This window comes from Balaenoptera acutorostrata, chromosome 20, assembly GCF_949987535.1.
Source record: "Balaenoptera acutorostrata chromosome 20, mBalAcu1.1, whole genome shotgun sequence".
Lineage (NCBI taxonomy): Eukaryota > Metazoa > Chordata > Mammalia > Artiodactyla > Balaenopteridae > Balaenoptera > Balaenoptera acutorostrata.
In genome coordinates this window covers 49,343,698-49,364,810 of record NC_080083.1, presented here as the reverse complement: position 1 = coordinate 49,364,810, position 21,113 = coordinate 49,343,698, and the positions used below count along the sequence as shown (strand labels likewise).

Below are 21,113 nucleotides of genomic sequence, written 5' to 3'. Positions count from 1 at the left end.
AAGAAATAGGTGGGTTTGTGTTAGAGGCTTGTTTCACTTGTTCCTGTGCTACCTAAACACATATCTGTCCCTTGTGTCCATAGTGCTCTTTACTGAAGACTTTTTCTAAACAAAGTTGTCTCAGAACTTGTTTTAGAAGACTTTTTTTCTTACCTGAAATACAAGCAGTTGAGGTAATTAATGCAGGAGCAACTGACAATTAGCTGCGTTTAGAATATTAAGAGAATGAAATCGTCGGCGACTACTCCCTTTTAATCATCTCTGTATGAGCAGCTGGTAGCTGCTTTCATGTCTTTGTGGGAAATGCAAAGCAAGTGGTGCATTTTATGCAGTGGTGTAGCTGCCGGACTTTGGGAAATCTTGCTTCATAATCAGAACATTGAACATGAGGGTCCAGCCCCGGAATTATGTTTTCACGGGAGGGAGTTCTGGCTGAGCAGGGCGGCGGTGAGGACTGTTTTTACCACAGAATCAACATAAGTGAAATAAGCCGGTTTTACAGACGCCCACTTCCCTAGCATCATCTGGTCCGAATTGCCAGGCTCCATGGTCCTCAGACGGGGCATTTCCAGAATTGTTATGTCAGGGTCACCTCGTGTGAGAGGACGTATGTGGCCAGACTTCCATGAGGACCAATTAGCTAATGGATGTCTCGTTTTAGGCTGGACTAGATTCCCTGCCACTACCTCTACAATGTCACTGCAATTACTTTTTTAGAAGTCACTGTCGAAGCCGCGAGTGTATAACCCACTTGTTTGAAAAATGAGTCAGATTCCAGGTAATCAACTTGAAACAGATTTGCAAGATCAGCCTTTTCTTTCTGCTTTCAGGCTCTCTGGAAACTAGTTTGCATAACTCTAGGGCCTGCTGCTAATTCATCCATTGCAGGGAAGAGGGAGCACCGACAGGGTGAAGGGGATATGCAAGGTCATTATTGTGAAGCAGTGTCTTTAGATGTTTAGGTACAAATAGTTCTCAGCTGTGCTCAATATCGCACATCGCATCTAGAAGCTTATTGAAGTCACGTGAGTTATAGCAACTATATCTGAAAGCAAACATTTTCATGCTTTAAAAAATGCTGGGGGAAAAAGGCAGAAATTTTGTAATATTAATTTGCCTTGTGAGAGAATAACACTGTTCAGAGTGGTTCGTTCTAATTTGAAAATGTCAAGAGCTTCAAAGAAGAGAAAAATCTGTCAGGTGTGATAGGGTTTGTGACGTGACTGTGGACATTGTGATTAATTCAGCGCTTTCAGTTGCTAAATTCAACTCCTAGCCAAACCTGGTCTTTTTGAGATTTTTAGAAGACTGTATTAGTTATGTGATTAGTGTTTTATTTCGAGTCACCAACCAACCATAGACAATTGCTCTTCCTGTGGTTTCCAAGATGCTCAAACAAGGCAGGTGGCTTTTGTTTCCACACTAGTAGTGGAGCAGCAATGAGATGCTTTAGTAACTATTGGCCCCTTTTAATATTAATATTAATATCAGTACTGTGATAAGATGTATTGGAGGCATTTAGTTAATTATAGTTGTACTGTAGGCTTTAATAACAGCAAAACTTTTCTATTCTGGACACACACTCTCTGACTGGGAGACCTCTGTGTTTCTAAATGTTTGTCCCTTGTTTGGTGCATATCAGTGATCAAAGGTGATCAGGTTGCCTAATATCCTGAGGTGGAAAGTGCTTCTGGAACTTAGGGGCTCGCTGAAGCACCTTTAAATCCCAGCTTGTCTTCTACCTGCTAACTTGTCCATCTCCTTTATATTTTATGAAAACTTCATTGCATAGTCCATGATCATATTATAGAAAATTTAGAAAATAGAGGAGAAAAACTATGGCTTTAATTTTACAATAATTTCTTCATCTTTTTTTTTTCTATAGATATATTAAAAAATAGCTGTGTGTGTGTGTGTGTGTGTGTGTTTAGGACTGTTTCAGTCTCAAGGGACAGAAACCTAGTTCCAATGAGTTTAAGAGGGGAATTGACTGCAAGGATTAGGTGTCCATGGGCCCAAGGACAGGAGCTTGGCCAGGCCTGAGGAGCAGTGGAGGCCAGGGCCCCTCTCCCAGCCTTTCAGCCATGTTTCTTCTCAGGCCTCTTCCTTCCTTCCTCCCTCCCTCCCTCCTTCTCTCTTTCTTCCTTCCTTCCTTCCTTTCTTTCTTTCTCTCTCTTTCTTCCCTCCCTCCCCCCTTTTCTTTCATTCTTTCTTTTTTTCTTTCTTTCCCTTCCTTCCTTCCTTCCTTCCTCCCTCTCATCCAGCTTTTTCCACATGGCGGAAAACATATCCACAGAAATCTCCCAAGTTTAATTGCTTAGTACTTCAGCCACCCAGATTGTTCAACCCAATTCTGATGTGATTCCCAAGACCTTAAAAATGGTTGTTCCTAGGGTAACTATTTGACAGATGGAGGGGATTTCCACCTGTTTCCCCCCAGATATGCATACATCTTCCCTTTTCATTTATTCAGTCTTCCACTGCCCCCACCTGACTTAATCCAGCCACCCCACATCAAGCTGCAGACCCAATTCCCCTTTCAGTGCGAAGCAGCCCGCCCACCCCTCCAAGTCCCGTTTGGCTCCAGTCCTCAGTGATAGGGTCACTGTTCTCCAGGCCAGGTGCTCCGGGTGATGTGTGTTCCTCTGGTTCAGGTGTGAGCAGGTCCAGATGAGGCTTGTCACCATCAATACCCTGTGAACTAAAATAATTTTAAAACCCCCGAAGTAGTTGGTGTACAAGACCTTTGGATTCTGCCTAGGGCAGATGCTACCCTTGGGGCTTCCGTTTTCCCAGTCAGGTTGTACTGAGACTGATTTCCTAGTTGCAAAGGTAGCGTTAAAAGCAGACTCTTCTTCTTCATCCTTGAGGCTTTGCATGGAGAGTAGACTCAGCGGGCAGGGGTAAGGCTTGCCGTTGTTTCCCTCATTCCAGGTGAGGAGGCCTGGCCCTGGGCAAAGTGGAGGGCGGACCTTCTTCCCCTCTAGGCCAGACATATGCAAGAGGTGAGAGGAAGTTCTCAGCTGCTTCGCCCCTTTGTCAGGGGGTTTCCACCTTGGAAAAGGAATGCAAGGACTGGAGTGTGTGTCCTCCCACCTCAGGCTGCCCTGGAGAGAGCCATTAATTGAACTTTCCCTTTTGAAGGATTAATTTGTGTCATCCTGGCTTTTACCAAGAGTGACCAGGTACTTTGGGATCAGGCTTCCATGCACAAGTAACCCTCCAGTCTCTATGTTTCGTGCTAAAAGCCAGCCATACTCCTATATTTTAAAAACAGCGTTTGTACCAAAATTCAAACTGTCGCAGTGTAAGCAAGTTGCATTGGCCTATTTTTAATTCAAGACCTACAGGAACCAGCTGACTGGTGGGACAGTATAGTGACAAAGAAAGAGAAAATCTCATTACAAGGTGGCATTGCTGAGTGGGCCCAGACCTCAAAAGGGTGTTGTCCTAGGAAACCGTACCAGCTATCACCTGCTCATGTGTGTACACGCACACACACACACACACACACACACACACACACACACACACACAGCTGCTCCCATGGAAACCATGTGGATGAGTGTACAGTTCCTAGCAAAGCTAGAGGACGGGCAGGCCAAAAAAAAAAAAAAAGAATCTGTCCAGTATAATTATAACCACAGTGCACATTAAATTTTGGATTCTATATTTTTCACATGATAACATATACAAGCATTTTTCTATATTGTAGATTCTTTCAAGTGCTATTTTAATAATTACATAATATTCCATTGACTTTGTCATAATTTGTTTCAGCCATTTAGAAGTTCAGGTCTTAAAAAAAAAAAAATTGAGGCCTTTCCTGTTTTTTGTGTTTGTAAATGGGCTGTAATGAGTATCATTGTGCAAAGAGCTTTTTCCATATCCAGAGTTATTTCTTTAGAATGTAGAAGTGGAACTACAGGATCAGAAATATGAGTACTTTTATGCTTTCCAGAAAGATTGCGCTAACTTATAATTTTCATTGCCAATCAACAATGGGTGAGAAAGTGAATTTCACTACCTTTGGCTATTTTCTGTAAAATATTTTTTTAATTCATTAAGCATAAGAAGTACATTTTGATTTAACTTATATTTTGATTATAAGTAAAGAATAATTTGGATTATGTTTTTTATACGTTTTCTTTTATAACATGTCTCTCTCAAAATCTTGGTGTTTTATTATTATGTAAACTCTTTATGAGTTTATGAGAACTGTTTTTCCTATTTTGCTTTAAATACTTCCCCCAAATTCCCTGCCTTTTAAAATTTCGTAAGTGCGTGTGGGTGTATGTAGGTGTGTTGGCATTCTTCTTTATCATGGAGTCTTGCAAGATAACCAGGTTTTTTTTTTTTTTAATTTTTATTTATTATTTATTTATTATGTTTATTTTTGGCTGTGTTGGGTCTTCGTTTTTGTGCGAGGGCTTTCTCCAGTTGCGGCGAGTGGGGGCCACTCTTCATCGCGGTGCGCGGGCCTGTCACTATCGCGGCCTCTCTTGTTGCGGAGCAGAGGCTCCAGACGCTCAGGCTCAGTAGTTGTGGCTCACGGGCCCAGTTGCTCCGCGGCATGTGGGATCTTCCCAGACCAGGGCTCGAACCCGTGTCCCCTGCATTGGCAGGCAGATTCTCAACCACTGCGCCACCAGGGAAGCCCAATAACCAGGTTTTAGAAGATAAAATATAACCAAGAGAAGGAAGTCGGTTAGAAAGCTGAGCATACTTTCTCTGTTTCAGTGGAGGCTGGCCTTGGATTATTTCGGAATCCCCATCCCTGACATGTTAGGTCACAAGCCAGTGTGCAGGAAGGATTGCTGCTCAGATAGAATAAGGCAACCTGGTTCTAGTCCTGACCCAGCTGTTGTCCAAGATGTTGTCCATCTTGTCAGTTCAGCAGCAAACCTTGATGGGAACTTAGGTTCGTCAGCCTCGGTTTCTTCATCTGTAAGGTGGTGGATTTTAGAAGGATAACCTTTGGGGTAAGGGAGGGGCCTGTCTGTGGTTGTACATGCCCAATGTGAAGACTCATATTGACCACGTAGATTCTTCTACCTCTCATTGCAGATTTTTGGAAGTCCCAGCACTGTGACACTTCCTGAAACCTTGTTGTTTGTGTCAACCCTGGATGGAAGTTTGCATGCCGTCAGCAAGAGGACAGGCTCAATCAAATGGACTTTGAAAGAAGGTAATTTGGATTTAGTCCTTGGGTAACATGGCCATTTGCTCAACTGCTTCCAAGGAAACATTCCAGAAAAAGAGAAAAACTGTTATACATTATTTAATAAAATTAAAAAGGATAATAGAGTCAAGGATAAGAGAGGGGTTGCACTCAAAGGGTATGTTTACAGCTTGAGTTGTGATTATCTGCTAAGTGCATCAGTTGAGACAAGCTATATCTTTATTATTATTATTATTATTTTTGCTTCTGTCTGGATTTCATGTCTAAATGGCTCTAGGCTTTTCTATTAATAGTTCTGGCTGGTTGGTCTTTAGGAAGACATGCTGCTTTAAATTTTTTTTGAGTTCTAATGATTAGAATCTTGTAATCATAATTACAAGAAGGTATCTCCTCTAACCTCAAATTACTGATTTCTTTTTATAGAGGCTGAAATAACTGAGGGCTGTAAGATTTGACATTCATCCAAGTTAGTCACTTTATTGGCTCTTTACATCAAGGGAAGTAGAAGACTAAGCTTGTCTCTCATTTAATCTACCATGCTTCCATTTTATGATCTTGTCTTCCTGGTGATGGTTGGCAGCGTGGAGTCCCAACAGCTGGGAAATTGTATTCAATTCCCAAAGTAATCTTCCCGGATAAAAGCCAGGCAAATCCCAGGATTGGGGGCTTCAGAGTCATCTCTATTATGCAGTCCTGTCATAATTCTCCTTTGTCCCTAAATTCGGGTCTGACCGGTATGTTCTCTTTCGTCACTAATCTGTGACTCATTATTCTCCTGAGCACAACGAGTGTTTTCCCTTCATTAATAAAATGTTCCAAAACAGTATTTTACATGGAAAAATATTGGCGTATATCAGAAGGTCACACATCATCTTGTCAGTTCAGCAGCAAACCTAGTTACCATCCGTAGATGCTGGCAGCTGGGGTACCACAGACTGCCCTGCCTCACCTGCTGGGCCTGCTTGGATCAGCAAGGACTTTAAGTGACAGAAAGGACCAGGTCTGTCAGGAGTGAGGGGCCACAGGAAGATGGGAGAGCCCGGTTTTGGCAGTGCCTTACAGTCTCCCAGAATATTATCTGTGCTCTTCCTCCTCATGTTTATGCAGAGTTCTTTATATTTCAGAATTTCTGATTTTGTCCAGAGATGAAAATCAACAAGTCACAAAAGGATTGAGATAAACATTTTCACTGTTAAGTGTTAGGGCTGGTCCCTCAGTTTCAGTATTCCCAGGCAGGGCATTTTTGCCCCCAAGCCACTTCATTCTTCTGCTTTGCTTTTCCCTACATGTATTGTTTTAAATTGATCTCCAAGTCTTAATTTCTGCAAGTAGCCTCAGCTGTATCCAACAAAACTGTGTCCTGCCTCGTTTGTTACTTAGCCAAACATAAGAATCAATCTGGGGACTTCCCTGGTGGCGCAGTGGTTAAGACTCCTCGCTCCCAATGTAGGGAGCCTGGGTTCGATCCCTGGTGTGGGAACTAGATCCCACATGCATGCCGCAACTAAGAGTTCGCCTGCTGCAAATAAGGAGCCCTCCTGCCGCAGCTAAAACCCAATGCAACCAAATAAATAAAAAAAATTTTTTTTAAATCAATTTGTTCTGTCCTGTAACTTAGAGCTTAAAGAATTTGCCTCCTTTTAAATTTAACACATGTTTAGAGAACTTAGTCTGTGAAAGATACTGTATGGGGCACAAAAAAGAAAAAGACAGCCCTTGCCCTCAAGGAGCCCACAGTCGGGAGGGAGAAATGACAAATACATAGAACTTCAACCGGGAGCAGCCTTGTAACCGCCAAAGAGAGTGCTAGGAACTGCTGTGAGCCCGTGTCCAGCTGCGGGGGCAGGAAAGGCTCCACGCCTTGGAGCTGAGCCTTGGTGGATACACTGACTTTCAGTCGGGAGTGAGGCCTGGAAAGGAGCAAAGGAGGCACCAGGTCTGGGGTGTGGGCACTGGTCCAGTTCGGGAGGAGCTTAGGGATGGAGGTGGAGGGAGGGAGGCAGGGGGGATATTGAGCCCTGTGGTAGCTCTGAGCCATTTGTACTTGAGTGAACAGGAAGTTGGGAGCCATTGACTCGGCTGAGCAGGTGAGTGACTCAACAGGTGCTCTGCTTCCAGATTAATCCAGCAGCAGTGCATGGGACGACTAGAGACGTGAGACAGACCTGAGAAAGAGGGGCAGCGGGAAGGGAAGAGGTGGGAAGGATGAGAGGCGTGCCAGAAATAGAATCAGGAGAATCCAGCAACTGGTTAGGTAGGCAGAGCAAGGAGGAGATAAAAGACACTTAAAGGCAGAATTAGAGAAAGCCGATTAAGGCCTAGTAATTTCAAGTAATGAAATTCAATTCAATGAAATTTCAGTATGTTCTAAGTCTCATTGTTTTTCTGAGAATAAATTGGCTTATTTTAGCTAAATTCAGCCCTGGGTAGCCTCTCTGTCTCTATTTCTATACAAAGATTAAAGTAACATATAGAGACCCTGAGTTTTCAATTTAATTTTAATCTTGCAATTATAACTGAAGATTTCAAAATTGGTATTTCTAAACCATTAATACGTAAGTAGATTATAAAGGTATCCAGATACTGTTCTAGACCCTGAGGATACAGCAAAATACTTGCCCTCACAGAGCCTTCATTCTATGGGGGGAACAGATACAGAGATAAAGTACATAGTGGTAACTGACAAAGGATTAATCTCCAAAATATACAAGCAGCTCATGCAGCTCAATATCAAAAAAACAAAAGACCCAATCCAAAAATGGGCAGAAGACCTAAATAGACATTTCTCCAAAGAAGATATACAGATTGCCAACAAACACATGAAAGGATGCTGAACATCACTAATCATTAGAGAAATGCAAATCAAAACTACAATGAGGTATCACACCAGTCAGAATAGCCATCATCAAGAAATCTACAAACAATAAATGCTGGAGAGGGTGTGGAGAAAAGGGAACCCTCTTGCACTGTTGGTGGGAATGTAAATTGATACAGCCACTATGGAGAACATTATGGAGTTTCCTTAAAAATCTAAAAATAGAACTACCATATGACCCAGCAATCCCACTACTGGGCATATACCCTGAGAAAACATAATTCAAAAAGTCATGTACCACAATGTTCATTGCAGCACTATTTACAATAGCCAGGACATGGAAGCAACCTAAGTGTCCATGGACAGATGAATGGATAAAGAAGATGTGGCACATATAAACAATGGAATATTACTCAGCTGTAAAAAGAAACGAAATTGAGTTATTTGTAGTGAGGTGGATGGACCTAGAGTCTGTCATACAGAGCGAAGTAAGTCAGAAAGAGAAAAACAAATACTGTACACTAACACATATATATGGAATCTTTATAAAAAAAAAATGGTTCTGAAGAACCTAGGGGCAGGACGGGAATAAAGACGCAGACGTAGAGAATGGACTTGAGGACAAGAGGAGGGGGAAGGGTAAGCTGGGACAAAGTGAGAGAGTGGCATGGACATACATACACTACCAAATGTAAAATAGATAGCTAGCGGGAAGCAGCTGCATAGCACAGGGATATCAGCTCAGTGCTTTGTGACCACCTAGAGGCGTGGGATAGGGAGGGTGGGAGGGAGACGCAAGAGGGAGGAGATATGGGGATATATGTATATGTATAGCTGAGTCACTTTGTTACACAGCAGAAGCTAACACACCATTGTAAAGCAATTATACTCCAATAAAGATGTTTAGAAACAAAAGTACATAGTGGTGATAAGAGCTGTGGAGGAAAGGAAAGCAGGGAAGTGGAACAGGGAGTGCCAGGTAGCTGGGCTGAGGTCGGGTGGGCGGGGCTGCAATTTAAAACTGGGACCCCCCACTGAGAAGGTGCCACTGAGCAAGAACCCTAGGGGGCAGAGGAGTCTTTAGGCAGAAGGCATGGGTTGCGGGGGGCAAAGGTGGGTGTGCTTGGCAGGGAGAGGAAGGGCAGAGAAGTAGGAGTGGCTGGAGTACAGTGAGGGGAGGAAGGAGAGAAGTAAGAGAGGAACTGGGAGGCCAGTCATGTTAGGGATGCAGTGCTCCCTTACTGCATGTGTGTGTGTGTGTGTGTGTGTGTGTGTATGAAGTACAGTTGACTTACAGTGTTGTGTTAGTTTCAGGTGTACAACATAGTGATTCAGTTTTTTTTGCAGATTATATTCCACTATAGGTTATTATAAGATACTGGGTATAATTCCCTGTGCTATACAGTATATCCTTGTTGCTTATCTATTTTATGTATAGTAGTTTGTATCTGTTAATCCCATACTCCTAATTTGTCCCTCCCCCAGCCTTCCTGTCCCCTCAGAATAGTTATTGTCCCCACCACTGCCTGGAACACAATTTATAGACAGTAACCTACATATGCACACAGTTTTAAAAAGAAATATATTACCCAACTGGTAATCTGAAATAATAAGAAAGTGGTTTTTAGTTACATGTATGTAATTTAACATGTAAAGGCTCAGACACATACTAATACATACCGACACTCCACCTGTGATTGAATGCTGTGCCTATTAACACCGACTAATAAAAATGCAGACTAGGATGGTGGCCGGATTTCCAAGATGGTGAACAATTCTCATAATATTCCAAACAAAAGAAGTACATCCTTACTTGATTTATACAGTAGTCACATTTTGAGAAGATTCATTGTGTAAACTTGTGCAAAAAGTGCTTTTGTGCTCCTATATAAAGCAGCGTAGGTTGTACACCCAGATAATTATTAAAGGTTTTTGGCCCACATGAGTGTCTGGCAGGACATAAGAACAGCCTACAGATATAGGGCAGTTTTCAGCTCTGCAGGGCTACCTAGCATTCCTGGCCCCCCACCAGGAGGGCCCAGTCTCTGGGACCACCAAGAAATGCCTTCACAGATTTCCTGAGCACTGCCTGTCAAACAGTGCCCTCCCCAAGGAGACCACAGGTATAGGGCCTGGTGGCTGGTGTTAAGGATGTTGTTTTTTTCAAAGCCATTGGAGGAATCTGAGCAGAAGAGTGATATACCCCATGTTATGGACTGAATGTTTGTGTCCTCCCCAAATTCATATGTTGAAGCCTTAACCCCCCTAAATGTGATGGTATTTGGAGGTAGAACCTTTGGGAGGTGATTGAGTTTAGATGAGGTCATGAGGGTGGTGCCCCCAGAATGAGATCAGTGCCCTTATAAGAAGAAGAAGAGACCAGAGCTCACTCTCCCTCCACCACATGAGTACACAGTGAGAAGACAGCGGTCTGCAAGCCAGGAAGAGGGCTCTCACCGTAACTCAGCCATGCCAACACCCTGATCTTGGACTTGTAGCCTCCAGAACTGTGAGAAATAAATGTCTGTTGTTGAAGCCACCCAGGCCATGGTATTTTGTTATGGCAGCCTGGGCTAAGACACCTGGCCTCTACTTTACAGGACCAGCAGGTGCTGTGTTGAGGCTGAACTGACAGGGCCAGGTGGAGGCTACTGCACTGGTCCAGGCAAGGGAGGACGTGGGCTTGGCCCTGAGTGGCAGTGGGGAGTCAAACTCAAATGGAAGAAACTTGCTGATGCAAACAGACCCCTTTAAGTCATCAAACTGGGGTTCTGTAGAGTATATACCTGTTATTCCACTTCATGGTTTCCTAACTGTTTACTTTTTTCAGGGGCCAACAGACTGGGAGTGTTTTTTTTTTCTTTCTACAGAGTGGTTTCGGCAGGTGCTTTTGTTCCTCAACCAAACATGTGTCGCTGTTCCCAGAAATGGAGATTTCTCACACCACAGCAGCAAACTACACTTAGTACAGAAAACGAGTTTTATTTGTTTTCAGAAACTAATTTGAGTCCTGGCATTTTACCTTAGGTGTGATCTTTGTAAGCTGTGATTTTGTAACTGTAGCAGCACCACTGGCTGTCTCTGAAATGTCACCAGTGAACGTGGCTGAGTGTGTTTCATTGCTGCACTCCCAGCCCAAATACAAACGGAGAATGTTGCTGTCATGTTTTGTGTTAGATTCATTTTACAAAGCTTGCCTTCCTTGGCTTGGTGGAGTTAAAGGACTTCCTTCGGTATTGCCACGGCCGGTTTAGGGCTTCTTACACTCCCCTTGGAATACTAGTTAATGCTAAGTTTGACTCTCAAATCTTCATCAAATTGCAGCTTATTCTGTAGCAACCCCACTCCCATTCCCTTCAGTCTCCTTTCCAGTAATAGTAGGTATGGAGGACTGGGCCTAATTTAGTTAGTTAGTTATTTACTTACTTATTTTTTTGGCTGCATCCCGTGGCATGTGGGATCTTAGCTCCCTGACCAGGGATCGAACCCGCGAACCCTGCATTGGAAGCGCGGAGTCTTAACCACTGGACGGCCAGGGAAGTCCTGGACTGGGTCTAATTTAGAACCATTCTTTACTAGCTATAAAAATATGCTGCTCTCCCAGCCAGACAGGTCTAGACTCCTGAGATGTCCCCTGAATGCTTAATATTGGAGATTTCTTACGAGGGAAGGATTGAAACAAAATTAGTTATTTGAAGCTTGAAGAAAATCTTCCCATGTGACTTTCTAAGACCATGTGCCTCTTTTCATAATTCCTGCCTGTGCCGACAGTCACGCTGCACCCAGGCTAGAAAAGAGTGATGCTCTGCTCCTTGGTCACCACGTCCTGTCCCCTGGACCCATAAAGCGTCTCCCAGATCTGACTACTCCTCCCTGTACCCCTCGCCAGTGTCTTAGCCCCGCTCTCGATGTCCACCTCCTTGATTCACGTATCAGTTTCCCGACCGCCATCCCTGCTGCCTGCCTTACGCTCCCATTCACCCAGCACGCAGCCCCTGGACATAACCCTCTAGAAGGATGACTTGGACCGTGCTGCACCCCTGCTGAAATGCGCTTGGTGTTGCCTGTGGCAGTGCTACTCCAAGTGCGGTCTGCCCACCCCTGTTCCTTGTCCGCGAGAAGTACAGAAAGGGAGTGTTAGCCTCATCCACGGTGGGTTGGAATTTTCAACAGCCGGCCCTTCACCACAGTTAGTTTGCGAAGCACTGGACCCCAGGGTGGAGTCTAAGCTCCTTAGCACACGTGCAAGGCCCTTCCCAGTCGGGCTGTCACCCACCTCTCCAGCCTCAGCTGCTTGCTGCCGCCACGATATCCTCTCCAGGGCTCGGAGACATCGGGCCTTCGCTTATGTCCCTTCCCTGCCAGCAGCCTGCGATGTTGGGCAGGCCCCTGTTTATCCATTAAGGCCCCCTTCACATCTCACCTCCCGGACTTCTCCTGCAGGGTGACAGCCTCCCTCATGGAGCTCCGGGGCACTTCGTTGTAGCCTCTCTTGTGACGCTTCCTGCTTGCTGTGAATTTTTTTTACATTTGTCTTCCTACTGGACTTCTAACTCCTTGAGGGTGGGGTCTCTGGACAGTGAGGGATGCTCTAGTAAACTTTGAGACACCCAACACTGACTCAGGTCCCAGGGAACCTGGAGAAACAGGTGAAGCTGGGCTTTGCCTTCTCAGGATGTACTGTCATGGAAGTTTCCAGTTCCAGTTTCTGATCTTGAGTTGCACATGGCTTTTTGTGACTTTCTGCAGTTGGTTTTCTGTCCTGTCCTTCAGGCAGTGCGCACGTTCCCCTGAAGAGTCCGAGATTTGCCCTCAGAGGTGTGAGGGAAACATGAGAAGGGGAGGTTGTGAAAGGGATGGCTTTTCGTTAGTAGTTCTAACCTGTTTTCTCTTAAGGAATTTTCTAGACTTAAGGTATGTATCACTACCTTTCTCCTTCATTGCTTAAGCACGAAAAAGGTGTTTATTTGTTCTCCATTGTTTTGGAGGACTGAAAATTAAGTTTTTGAGAGGGGCTGTGAGAGAGGCCTGTTTCTGCTTTTGAGTCTCTTGAAAAAGTATTTTCTCTCTTTCTCTTTTTTGTGTTTTATATTTTATCATGAAAGATTCTAAGCATATACAAACATAATTATATAATGAAGCTTCTTGTACCCATTACTCAGCTTCAGTAAGCACCAGCTGGTACCCAGTCTCGTTTCTCTGTACCCCCATTCACGTCCCTCCCACACACCTGGGATTTGCTTCAGAATAATACGTCTCACCGTACGGAGGGGCTTATAAATAGCAGTCATCACACACAGTAGCATAGGTTTCATCTCCAGCGGGTGTTCTCTGCGGCATTGCTTGGAATGTATCGGAATACAGTTGTGAATGTTGAAGCACACGATGAAAGGCCAGTTTTGGCTGTGACTTTGTTACTGTCTTCTTGCTCATCTTTGGATGAACACTCTTACGGCTCAAGAATGAATTCTGTGAAGTTAGTGACATCCTGAGAGGCACTGGGGCGTAGTTCCACGCATTAAATTGTCTTATCCTCCTTCACAGCTGGTTATAGCATGCAGTGTGCTTTTTTGGGTCTGAGTTACTTCTGCTGAGGTGAGGATGAGTGAGACCATAGAGTTCGACAGCCTTTGGTATGGGTGGTTTTTCAGATTACGTTGGTATTTCTACAGGATCGTCTTTGTCACACATGACATTTGGTGACTTACAGAGATTCCCCTGCAAGAAAACTCATGGCATCCTCCCCCAGTTCTGATGAGATTTGGAATTTCACTGTGGATTTTAGGAACTTCTGATTAGATGTCCATTTTATTTTATTTTATTTATTTTTGTTACATAAATTAACCCATGCATCATAGGCTAGCAACATTTCAAAGGGTGGCGCTTCTACTGGTCCTTCAATGCCTTCAGTCTTCTGATGACAGACCTTACTGTGATGGCAGGTGGTATTGTAGGTCCAGGCACCACCAGCTACCGTTTTCATGCAGGAACGACAGTGCCAAATGCCCACAGCTTGTCTCTTCATCTTGGTTTTGCCACGGAAGGAACAAGTGTACTTGGCGTGCTGGGTGATTTCAGTTTTCTTCACCATTTTCCTGAGGGATGCACCATAATATGGGGTCCCATATTTACGCACGATTCCGACCGTCTTGGTGCATTTAGCCATGTCGCCATAACCTAGGTCCGAGCCCAGAGAGCTAGATGTCTATTTTAAAATGCTGTCCTCAAGAAAGCTGAACTTCGAGGAACATTTGAGACTTGCCACCTTACAACTTGGACCTAACAACTTCAAGGGGAGTTTAAGGCGCAGATAACCAAAGTTCCTTCCCTCTGGAGGGAGGAAATGAGGATTCCCTGATTGGTTCACTTGAGTGCATGAACCATATTGGGGAGACTTAAGTTTTGAGTTAAGGGGGTGTGTGTGTGTGTGAATGACTTGTTTCTACCAATAAGTTTTATAAGAAAACAGTATTCGACCCTTAAGCATTTTCTTGAGGAAATGGCAGTTTTTGCCTTCAGATAACCGATCTAGTTTCACCATCGGCTAAGATTAAAATCTCCATGTCCTCTTTAACTCATTCCTTTCCTGCACTTCATTTTTCTGATTAGGTCAAAGTCCTGTTGATATTTTTCTCCCCCTCCTGTTTGGTTCCTGACCACCACCCTCCCTGCCCACCCGCCCCTGCCCCCACTGACTCAGACCTTCTTACTGGGGTTATGGCATTGCCTTCCTCACCACCCTTTGTGATTCCTTCTTCTCCTCTGTCTCATCCACTGTGTCCCCTGGTGCCTGCCCGTCTCACCTTCCTTCAGAGACTTGTACCACGTTTCTCTTCTTCTCGGAAGCCTCCAGCTGCTCCCTCCTTAGTGCCCATCACACCACCTCCCAAAGTTTCCACCCCTTTCTTCTCCAAGGTCTCACCCCCTACCGTGCAACCACCTTTCTTGTTTTGCTCGCAGAAGGAATGAGGCTCTCAAATATTTGGCGTACGGGCATGCTTACAGGGAGCACAAAAGCAGTTGGGACTTCATTTGTGGTCTTTTGGTCCTTAAATACCTTTCAGGAGGGCCAGCCCAAAACATTTCTGGTCGCTGCTGGAGGTGCACTTAGAAGGGTCTGGTTTGCAGAATTTCTAGCTGTGTCACGACATCTAACCTGTACCTGGAGAGGTCTCCCAGTCAGAGAGGCAGCTGGTTTTAAATGCCAGTTGTGTCGGGGCCAGCTGGGCGGTTGTGCTTTAGAAAGAAGGGGTGAGGAGGAGCAGGGCAGTAAAGCCAGTGCCCATCTAGATGCCTCCGGAGAAGCAGTGTGTTCCAGAAATATCGATGCTCATCTAGGGAAGGGAAGAGAATGATCTCACAGGGCTCCTTGAGCTCCAGTCAAATGGGCAGCCTGTTCTGGCGGCTTCTGTAATCAAAGCGATCTTATTCCTTCCTCCGTGAAAGTAAGTCTGCCCAGAGTCTCCTCCGGAGAGGGGCTGTTGGTCCCAAACTGCGGTTTGAGACAATTATTTAAATTGTGGTTGACTTCATCAGAGGCATTTTTCTGTGTTTAGGGAAGCCTGAAATAGTGCTGACAGGGTCCTTCTTGCTCGTCCCCTGGGTTTTCTCTTCTCTCTTCCAGCCCTGTGACATTGTAGGATCAGGCTCTCAAGATTTATACGACAGCTGAGGGTGGGCAGGAAGAACAGGCCTTTCTTTTCAACCCCCTGGAAAGGTATTCCTTAAATAGCTTTTTTTTTTTTTTTTTTAGCTTCTCTTCTTAAATTTTTTTTTTCATTTTAGAAAAACTTCAACACACACAAAAGTAAAGAGAATAGTAAGAAAGCCACATGCACCCAGCCACCCAGCTTCGGTGACGATCCACACATGACGTCCCCCTCCCCCCTCCTCCATCATTTTGAAGCAAATGCCATATCATTTTTTCCCATAAATTTAAGTAATTTTTAAATGTGAGTCAACAAACGGAGCTACACCTGGGCAGTTCTTTTTAGCTTTTATCATGTAGGTTTCTGTGTGGAAAAGTCCTTCTCGTTAGGATAAACTTATCAGAATGATTATATCCCACATGCAATATTGGATATCTTAAATTATCGACTTCCTTTCATTCTGCAGACAGCATTACCTGCTAAGTATGAGGGGAGCAAAGACCCCGGCAGCAGTTACACAGGAGTTCACGCTCTGATTATTCATTGAACTGTCATAAGCCCCAGGCATTTCCTGTGTGTATTTCACAAGAAACAAAATAGATAGTCCCTGCCCTACAAAGTGCTTATAATTCAATCCAGCCCCCAGATCTTGGAGAACCAGAGAGGCCACATGCAATTAAGTGCCTGTCCCCTGAGAAATGTGGTAAGTGCATCATAAGAACTTACCAAGGGAATTAATTCCCTGGCAGTCCAGTAGTTAGGACTCCACACTTCCACTGCAGGAGGCCCAGGTTTGATCCCTGGTCGGGGAAACTAAGATCCCACAAGCTGCGTGGCAGCCGAAAGAAAAAAAGAACATACCAAGTGCAGTAGGCGTTCAGTTTCTGATTTCCTGGAGAAAGGGGCATTTGAAGGACAAGCGGAGGTAGATGGATGGAGTTGGGGCAGGTAATGGTGAGCACAGAGGCTGACATGAAAGCATGGGCTGAGTTTGGGGAAGAGATGTGATGAAGAAGAATTGGGCCCAGGTTTTACAGAGCCTTGAATGCTTAAGGCCTGTGGTTCCTTTGTGTGCTGAGGGGGCCCTGGGAGCCATAGCAAGCTCTCGAGGCACTGCAGCTAGTCTTAAACTTTTAAGAGAAATTCAGCAGTACTCCACAAGTGTCAAACACCACGTGGGCCTGAGGTAGTTGGTACTTTCAACATCAGATTGCGCTACTTTCCTTTCAAGGATGTGTCTTTGCACAGCTGAGTTTTGGGCCGTCGCTGGGATACAATTCAAATACCACATGAAAATCAACATGGAATGGTAATGAGAGTGGCTGTGTCTAACAAGAGTGTAAGATTTGGAATATGTGCAGCGCCCAACAGGTACACACATCCCGGATGCTAGTGAGTAATTATGGTTAAGAATGAAATAAACATTTCTCTTTCAGTTTACGTATAGTAGTATTTTTTTCCACATGGCCTCTAAGTTGCGAGGCCCTAAATACTTAAGTCGTTTGGACCTAACCGCTTAATAAATGGAAGCATTAGGTATTTCTTTTGGCCTTGGGCCTTGTGAAGAAATTACCGAGACCCTAAGGGTGTTGTGAACCAAGAAAGTTTGGGAACCTCTGACCTGAGCCACAGAGATGGAAGGTATTCAATCGGCAGAGGGGAGCTGTTGTAGGATTTTACGTGGAGGAAAGACAAGAACAGATTTGCCTTTGTCAGCCCTCGGGCGGTGGGTGGAGTGCATGTCTGAAGGGCAGAGATCCGAGACGGGGAGCTTGGTTAGGAGACTGCCGTAGAGCCAGTGGGAAGTGGTGACTGCCGCATTTTGGTGAAGGAGAGGAAAAGGAGGACATAGATTTTTGAGAAACGTTTAGTAGGTCGAATCTTATAAAACTCAGGATCTAACTGAATGGGAGAGGGTTAGAATTAAGAGAAGCGGGGGGAGTCAGGAGAACTCTGAGCTTCCAGATTGTGTGCCCGGGTGGAAGTGGGGTCAGCGAACCGACCTGGGGGATGCAAAAGGCGGAGCAGGTTCAGGATGGATGACAGGTTCGGGGCTGAGAGGCTCCATAAGCAGCTGGAAGTGGGACTGGGTCAGGGGCTCCACTGGAGAATGTTGTCAGATGTCACGTGGAGACCTAACGAGAAGGATTTGTCAGTGTTTATTAGACTCGGCCACTGGAGCTTGACACTGGCAGTTTTGACCTTATCCTGAGGGTAGGGGCCAGAGAGCAGTGCCTTGAGACAGGTATGGAAGGTGAGAGGGTGAAACAGAGGATCCGGAGCATTGGTTTCCCAGTATGGCTCAGCGTCAGAATTACCTCACATGTGTTAAAAATTCAAATTCCCTGGCTCTACCTACAGAATCAACTTCCTGGGGGAAAGACCTAGGAATCAACATTTTAAAAACTATAGGCAAAAAAAAAAAAAAAGGTTCTGAAGAACCTAGGGGCAGGACGGAAATAAAGACGCAGACATAGAGAATGGACTTGAGGACACGGGGACTGGGAAGGGTAAGCTGGGACGAAGAGAGTGTCATGGACATATATACACTACCAAATGTAAAACAGATAGCTAGTGGGAAGCAGCCGCATAGCACAAGGAGATCAGCTCGGTGCTTTGTGACCACCTAGAGGGGTGGGTTAGGGAGGGTGGGAGGGAGACCCAAGAGGGAGGAGATATGGGGATATATGTATATGTATAGCTGATTCACTTTGTTATACAGCAGAAACTAACACACCATTGTAAAGCAATCATACTCCAATTAAGATGTTTAAAAAAAAATCTTTCTGGAATTTTGATAGGAATTGCATTATACTTGTATATCAATTTGGGAAGAATTGGTATCTTTTCTATGTTGAATCTTCTATACTATGAACATGGTATGTCTCTGCATTTTAGATCTTTTATTTCTCTCATCAGCATTTTGAAGTTTTCAACATATAAGTCTTGTCCCTCTTTTGTTTGATTTACACCTAAGTATTTTTTTAAGAACTGTACATGATACTGTGTTTTTAATTTTTTTTTTTTTTTTTTAATTTTTGGCTGTGTTGGGTCTTCGTTTCTGTGCGAGGGCTTTCTCTAGTTGTGGCAAGCGGGGGCCACTCTTCATCGCGGTGCGCGGGCCTCTCACTATCGTGGCCTCTCTTGTTGCAGAGCACAGGCTCCAGACGCACAGGCTCAGTAGTTGTGGCTCACAGGCCCAGTTGCTCCACGGCATGTGGGATCTTCCCAGACCAGGGCTCGAACCCGTGTCCCCTGCACTGGCAGGCCGATTCTCAACCACTGCGCCACCAGGGAAGCCCCCTGTGTTTTTAATTTTGATGTCAACATGTTTATCAGTTGATTTTTGTGTGTTAAAAAATTTTTTTAAAAGATAAACTCTAGGCAACTTACACATTGCTGGTGGGAATGCAAAATTGTACAGCCCCTTTGGAGGACTGTTTGGCAGTTTCTTGTCAAGTCAGATGTAAACAGTATGGCTCAGTCATTCTACTCCCAGGTATTTTCCCAAGACAGATGAAAATATAGGTCCAAAGACGTGGACACAAATGTTCCTAGCAGCTTTATTCACGTTTTACCAGCCAAAAATTGGAAATAACCCAAACATCCATCAACAGATAAATAAACAATTGGTGGTATGCCCATACAGTGGAGTACTATTCAGCAACAAAAAAGAACAAACTGATACACTCAGCATTACGGGTGAATTTCAGAAACATGATGCAGAGAGAAAGAAGCCAGACACAAAAGAGAACCTCCTGTATGAATTCCATTTGTGAAATTTTAGAACAAACATAACAGATCTGTCCGTGGTGTCTGGGGTGGGGGTTAGGGTATTGAATCTAAGGGGATATGAGAAAATGTTTCAGGGTGATGGAAATATTCTGTATCTTGATCGTGAGGGTAGCTACGTGGATGTGCGTGTTTTTCAAGACTCATCGAGGGAATTCCCTGGTGGTCCAGTAGTTAGGACTCTGTGCCCTCACTGCCGAGGGCCCAGGTTCGATTCCTGGTCGGGGAACTAAAATCCCACAAGCCGTGCAGCATGGCCCAAAAAAAAAAAAAAAAGACTCATCAAACTGTACACTTAAAGTGGATGCATTTAGGAGAGAACGGGGAGCATGTACAAAGGAGGCAAGGGGACCCCAGAGGTTTGACGTGTTTGTAGGCAGAGGGGAAGGAGTTAGCCAGAAGGATTTGAAGATCCTTGGAGACAGGATACCATCTGGGGGCTTTAGATGTGTGAGTGTGAAATATCTGTGAACATGAGGGTGAAAACGTCCTTTTATAGAGATGTAAAGGGAAGGGTGGGGTTGGGCAAACCGGGAGGGTGAGGGGTAGGAAGTTTCTGAGAACTCGCTCTGCCCCCCTCACTTCCCCTGTGCCACAGAGGGGAGTCATGTGTGGAGAGGAAGGAGCCTTGAGGCAAGGAGTGAAGGTCTGAAACACCAGCTGTGAGGAACGGGGAACAGAGGCCAACCAGGAAGTAGATAAACGTATCTCCTGTGACATGGGGCCCAGCTGGCCATACGTATATTTTGGTATCTCCACAAGTGATTATAGTGTTTTCTTCGGCAGTGCTCAGAAGCCTGGGCAGAGGAAAGGGGATTGCTAGGTGGATTCTGGGTTGAGGGTTGATAGAGCATAACTGCTGGATTGTAGAAGTGATCAGCGATGGATATCGCTGGCAGGGCAGGAGTGGAAGGGGGAAGGAAACTAACATTTATCTATTGCCCCATTCAGTAAATATATTGAGCAGCTCCTGTGTGCCAGGCACTGTTTTAGATGTTGGGGGTATAGCAGGCAGCAAAAGATAAATCCCAGCCCCCTTGGATCTTACAGTGGCCAGAGTCAGACATTAAAAAAATAAGCAAAATACACAGTACTTTGGAGGTGGTAAGTGTCATGGAGAAAAATTAAGCAGGGAAGAGGGGTAGGGAATCCTGGGGGGTAGGAGATGGTCGTGGAAGACCTCTCTGAGATGGTGACATTTGATCAAAGACCTCGGCACAGGGAACAGTAAATGCAGAGGCCCCGAGGCAGGGGCAGGCTTGGCAGTATTCGAGGAATACCCTGTATTCCAGCATGGCATTCCAGCATTCCAGCATTCCTCCTCACCAGAATAGAGCGAGGAGGAGATAATCGGAGAGTGCCAGGGTGGGTGTGGGAGGGTGGGATTGCGTGGGATTTGTAGGCCACTGTGTGAACATTGGCCTCTGCTGAGTGAGATGGGACCCATCAAAGGATTGTGAGTGGCAGGGAAGCATAACCTGATTTACGTCTTAAGAAGGATCACTCTTCTCTATCAAGGCACTTGGTTACAGTCTTAAGAAATATTTAACCTTTAATCCACATGGAGATGCTGCATGAGTTTTGTGTTATTATCTCTATTTCTTTCTTTCTCTTCACTGATGAGGAAGTTGAGGCTCAGAGAGATTTGGCAGAGTAGGATTTAAGCGTAGGTCTT

The 21,113-nt window shown here is 44.8% G+C and overlaps 1 protein-coding gene and 1 pseudogene across 3 annotated transcripts in view; one reads left to right on the top strand and one right to left on the bottom strand.

Moving 5' to 3' along the window:
- ERN1 (endoplasmic reticulum to nucleus signaling 1) overlaps nt 1–21,113 on the top strand; it is a 98,122-nt gene that overhangs the window by 37,932 nt on the left and 39,077 nt on the right. For all 3 annotated transcript variants that reach the window (XR_009006441.1, XM_057536981.1, XM_057536982.1), the window contains exon 3: nt 5,068–5,188. Coding sequence is in view for 2 of the 3 variants with exons in the window: in XM_057536981.1 (XP_057392964.1) it covers nt 5,068–5,188 (121 nt within the window). In the remaining variant the exon portion in view is untranslated. The remainder of the gene's footprint in view (nt 1–5,067; nt 5,189–21,113) is intronic.
- LOC114236925 (60S ribosomal protein L37a-like) lies at nt 13,884–14,163 on the bottom strand (annotated as a pseudogene).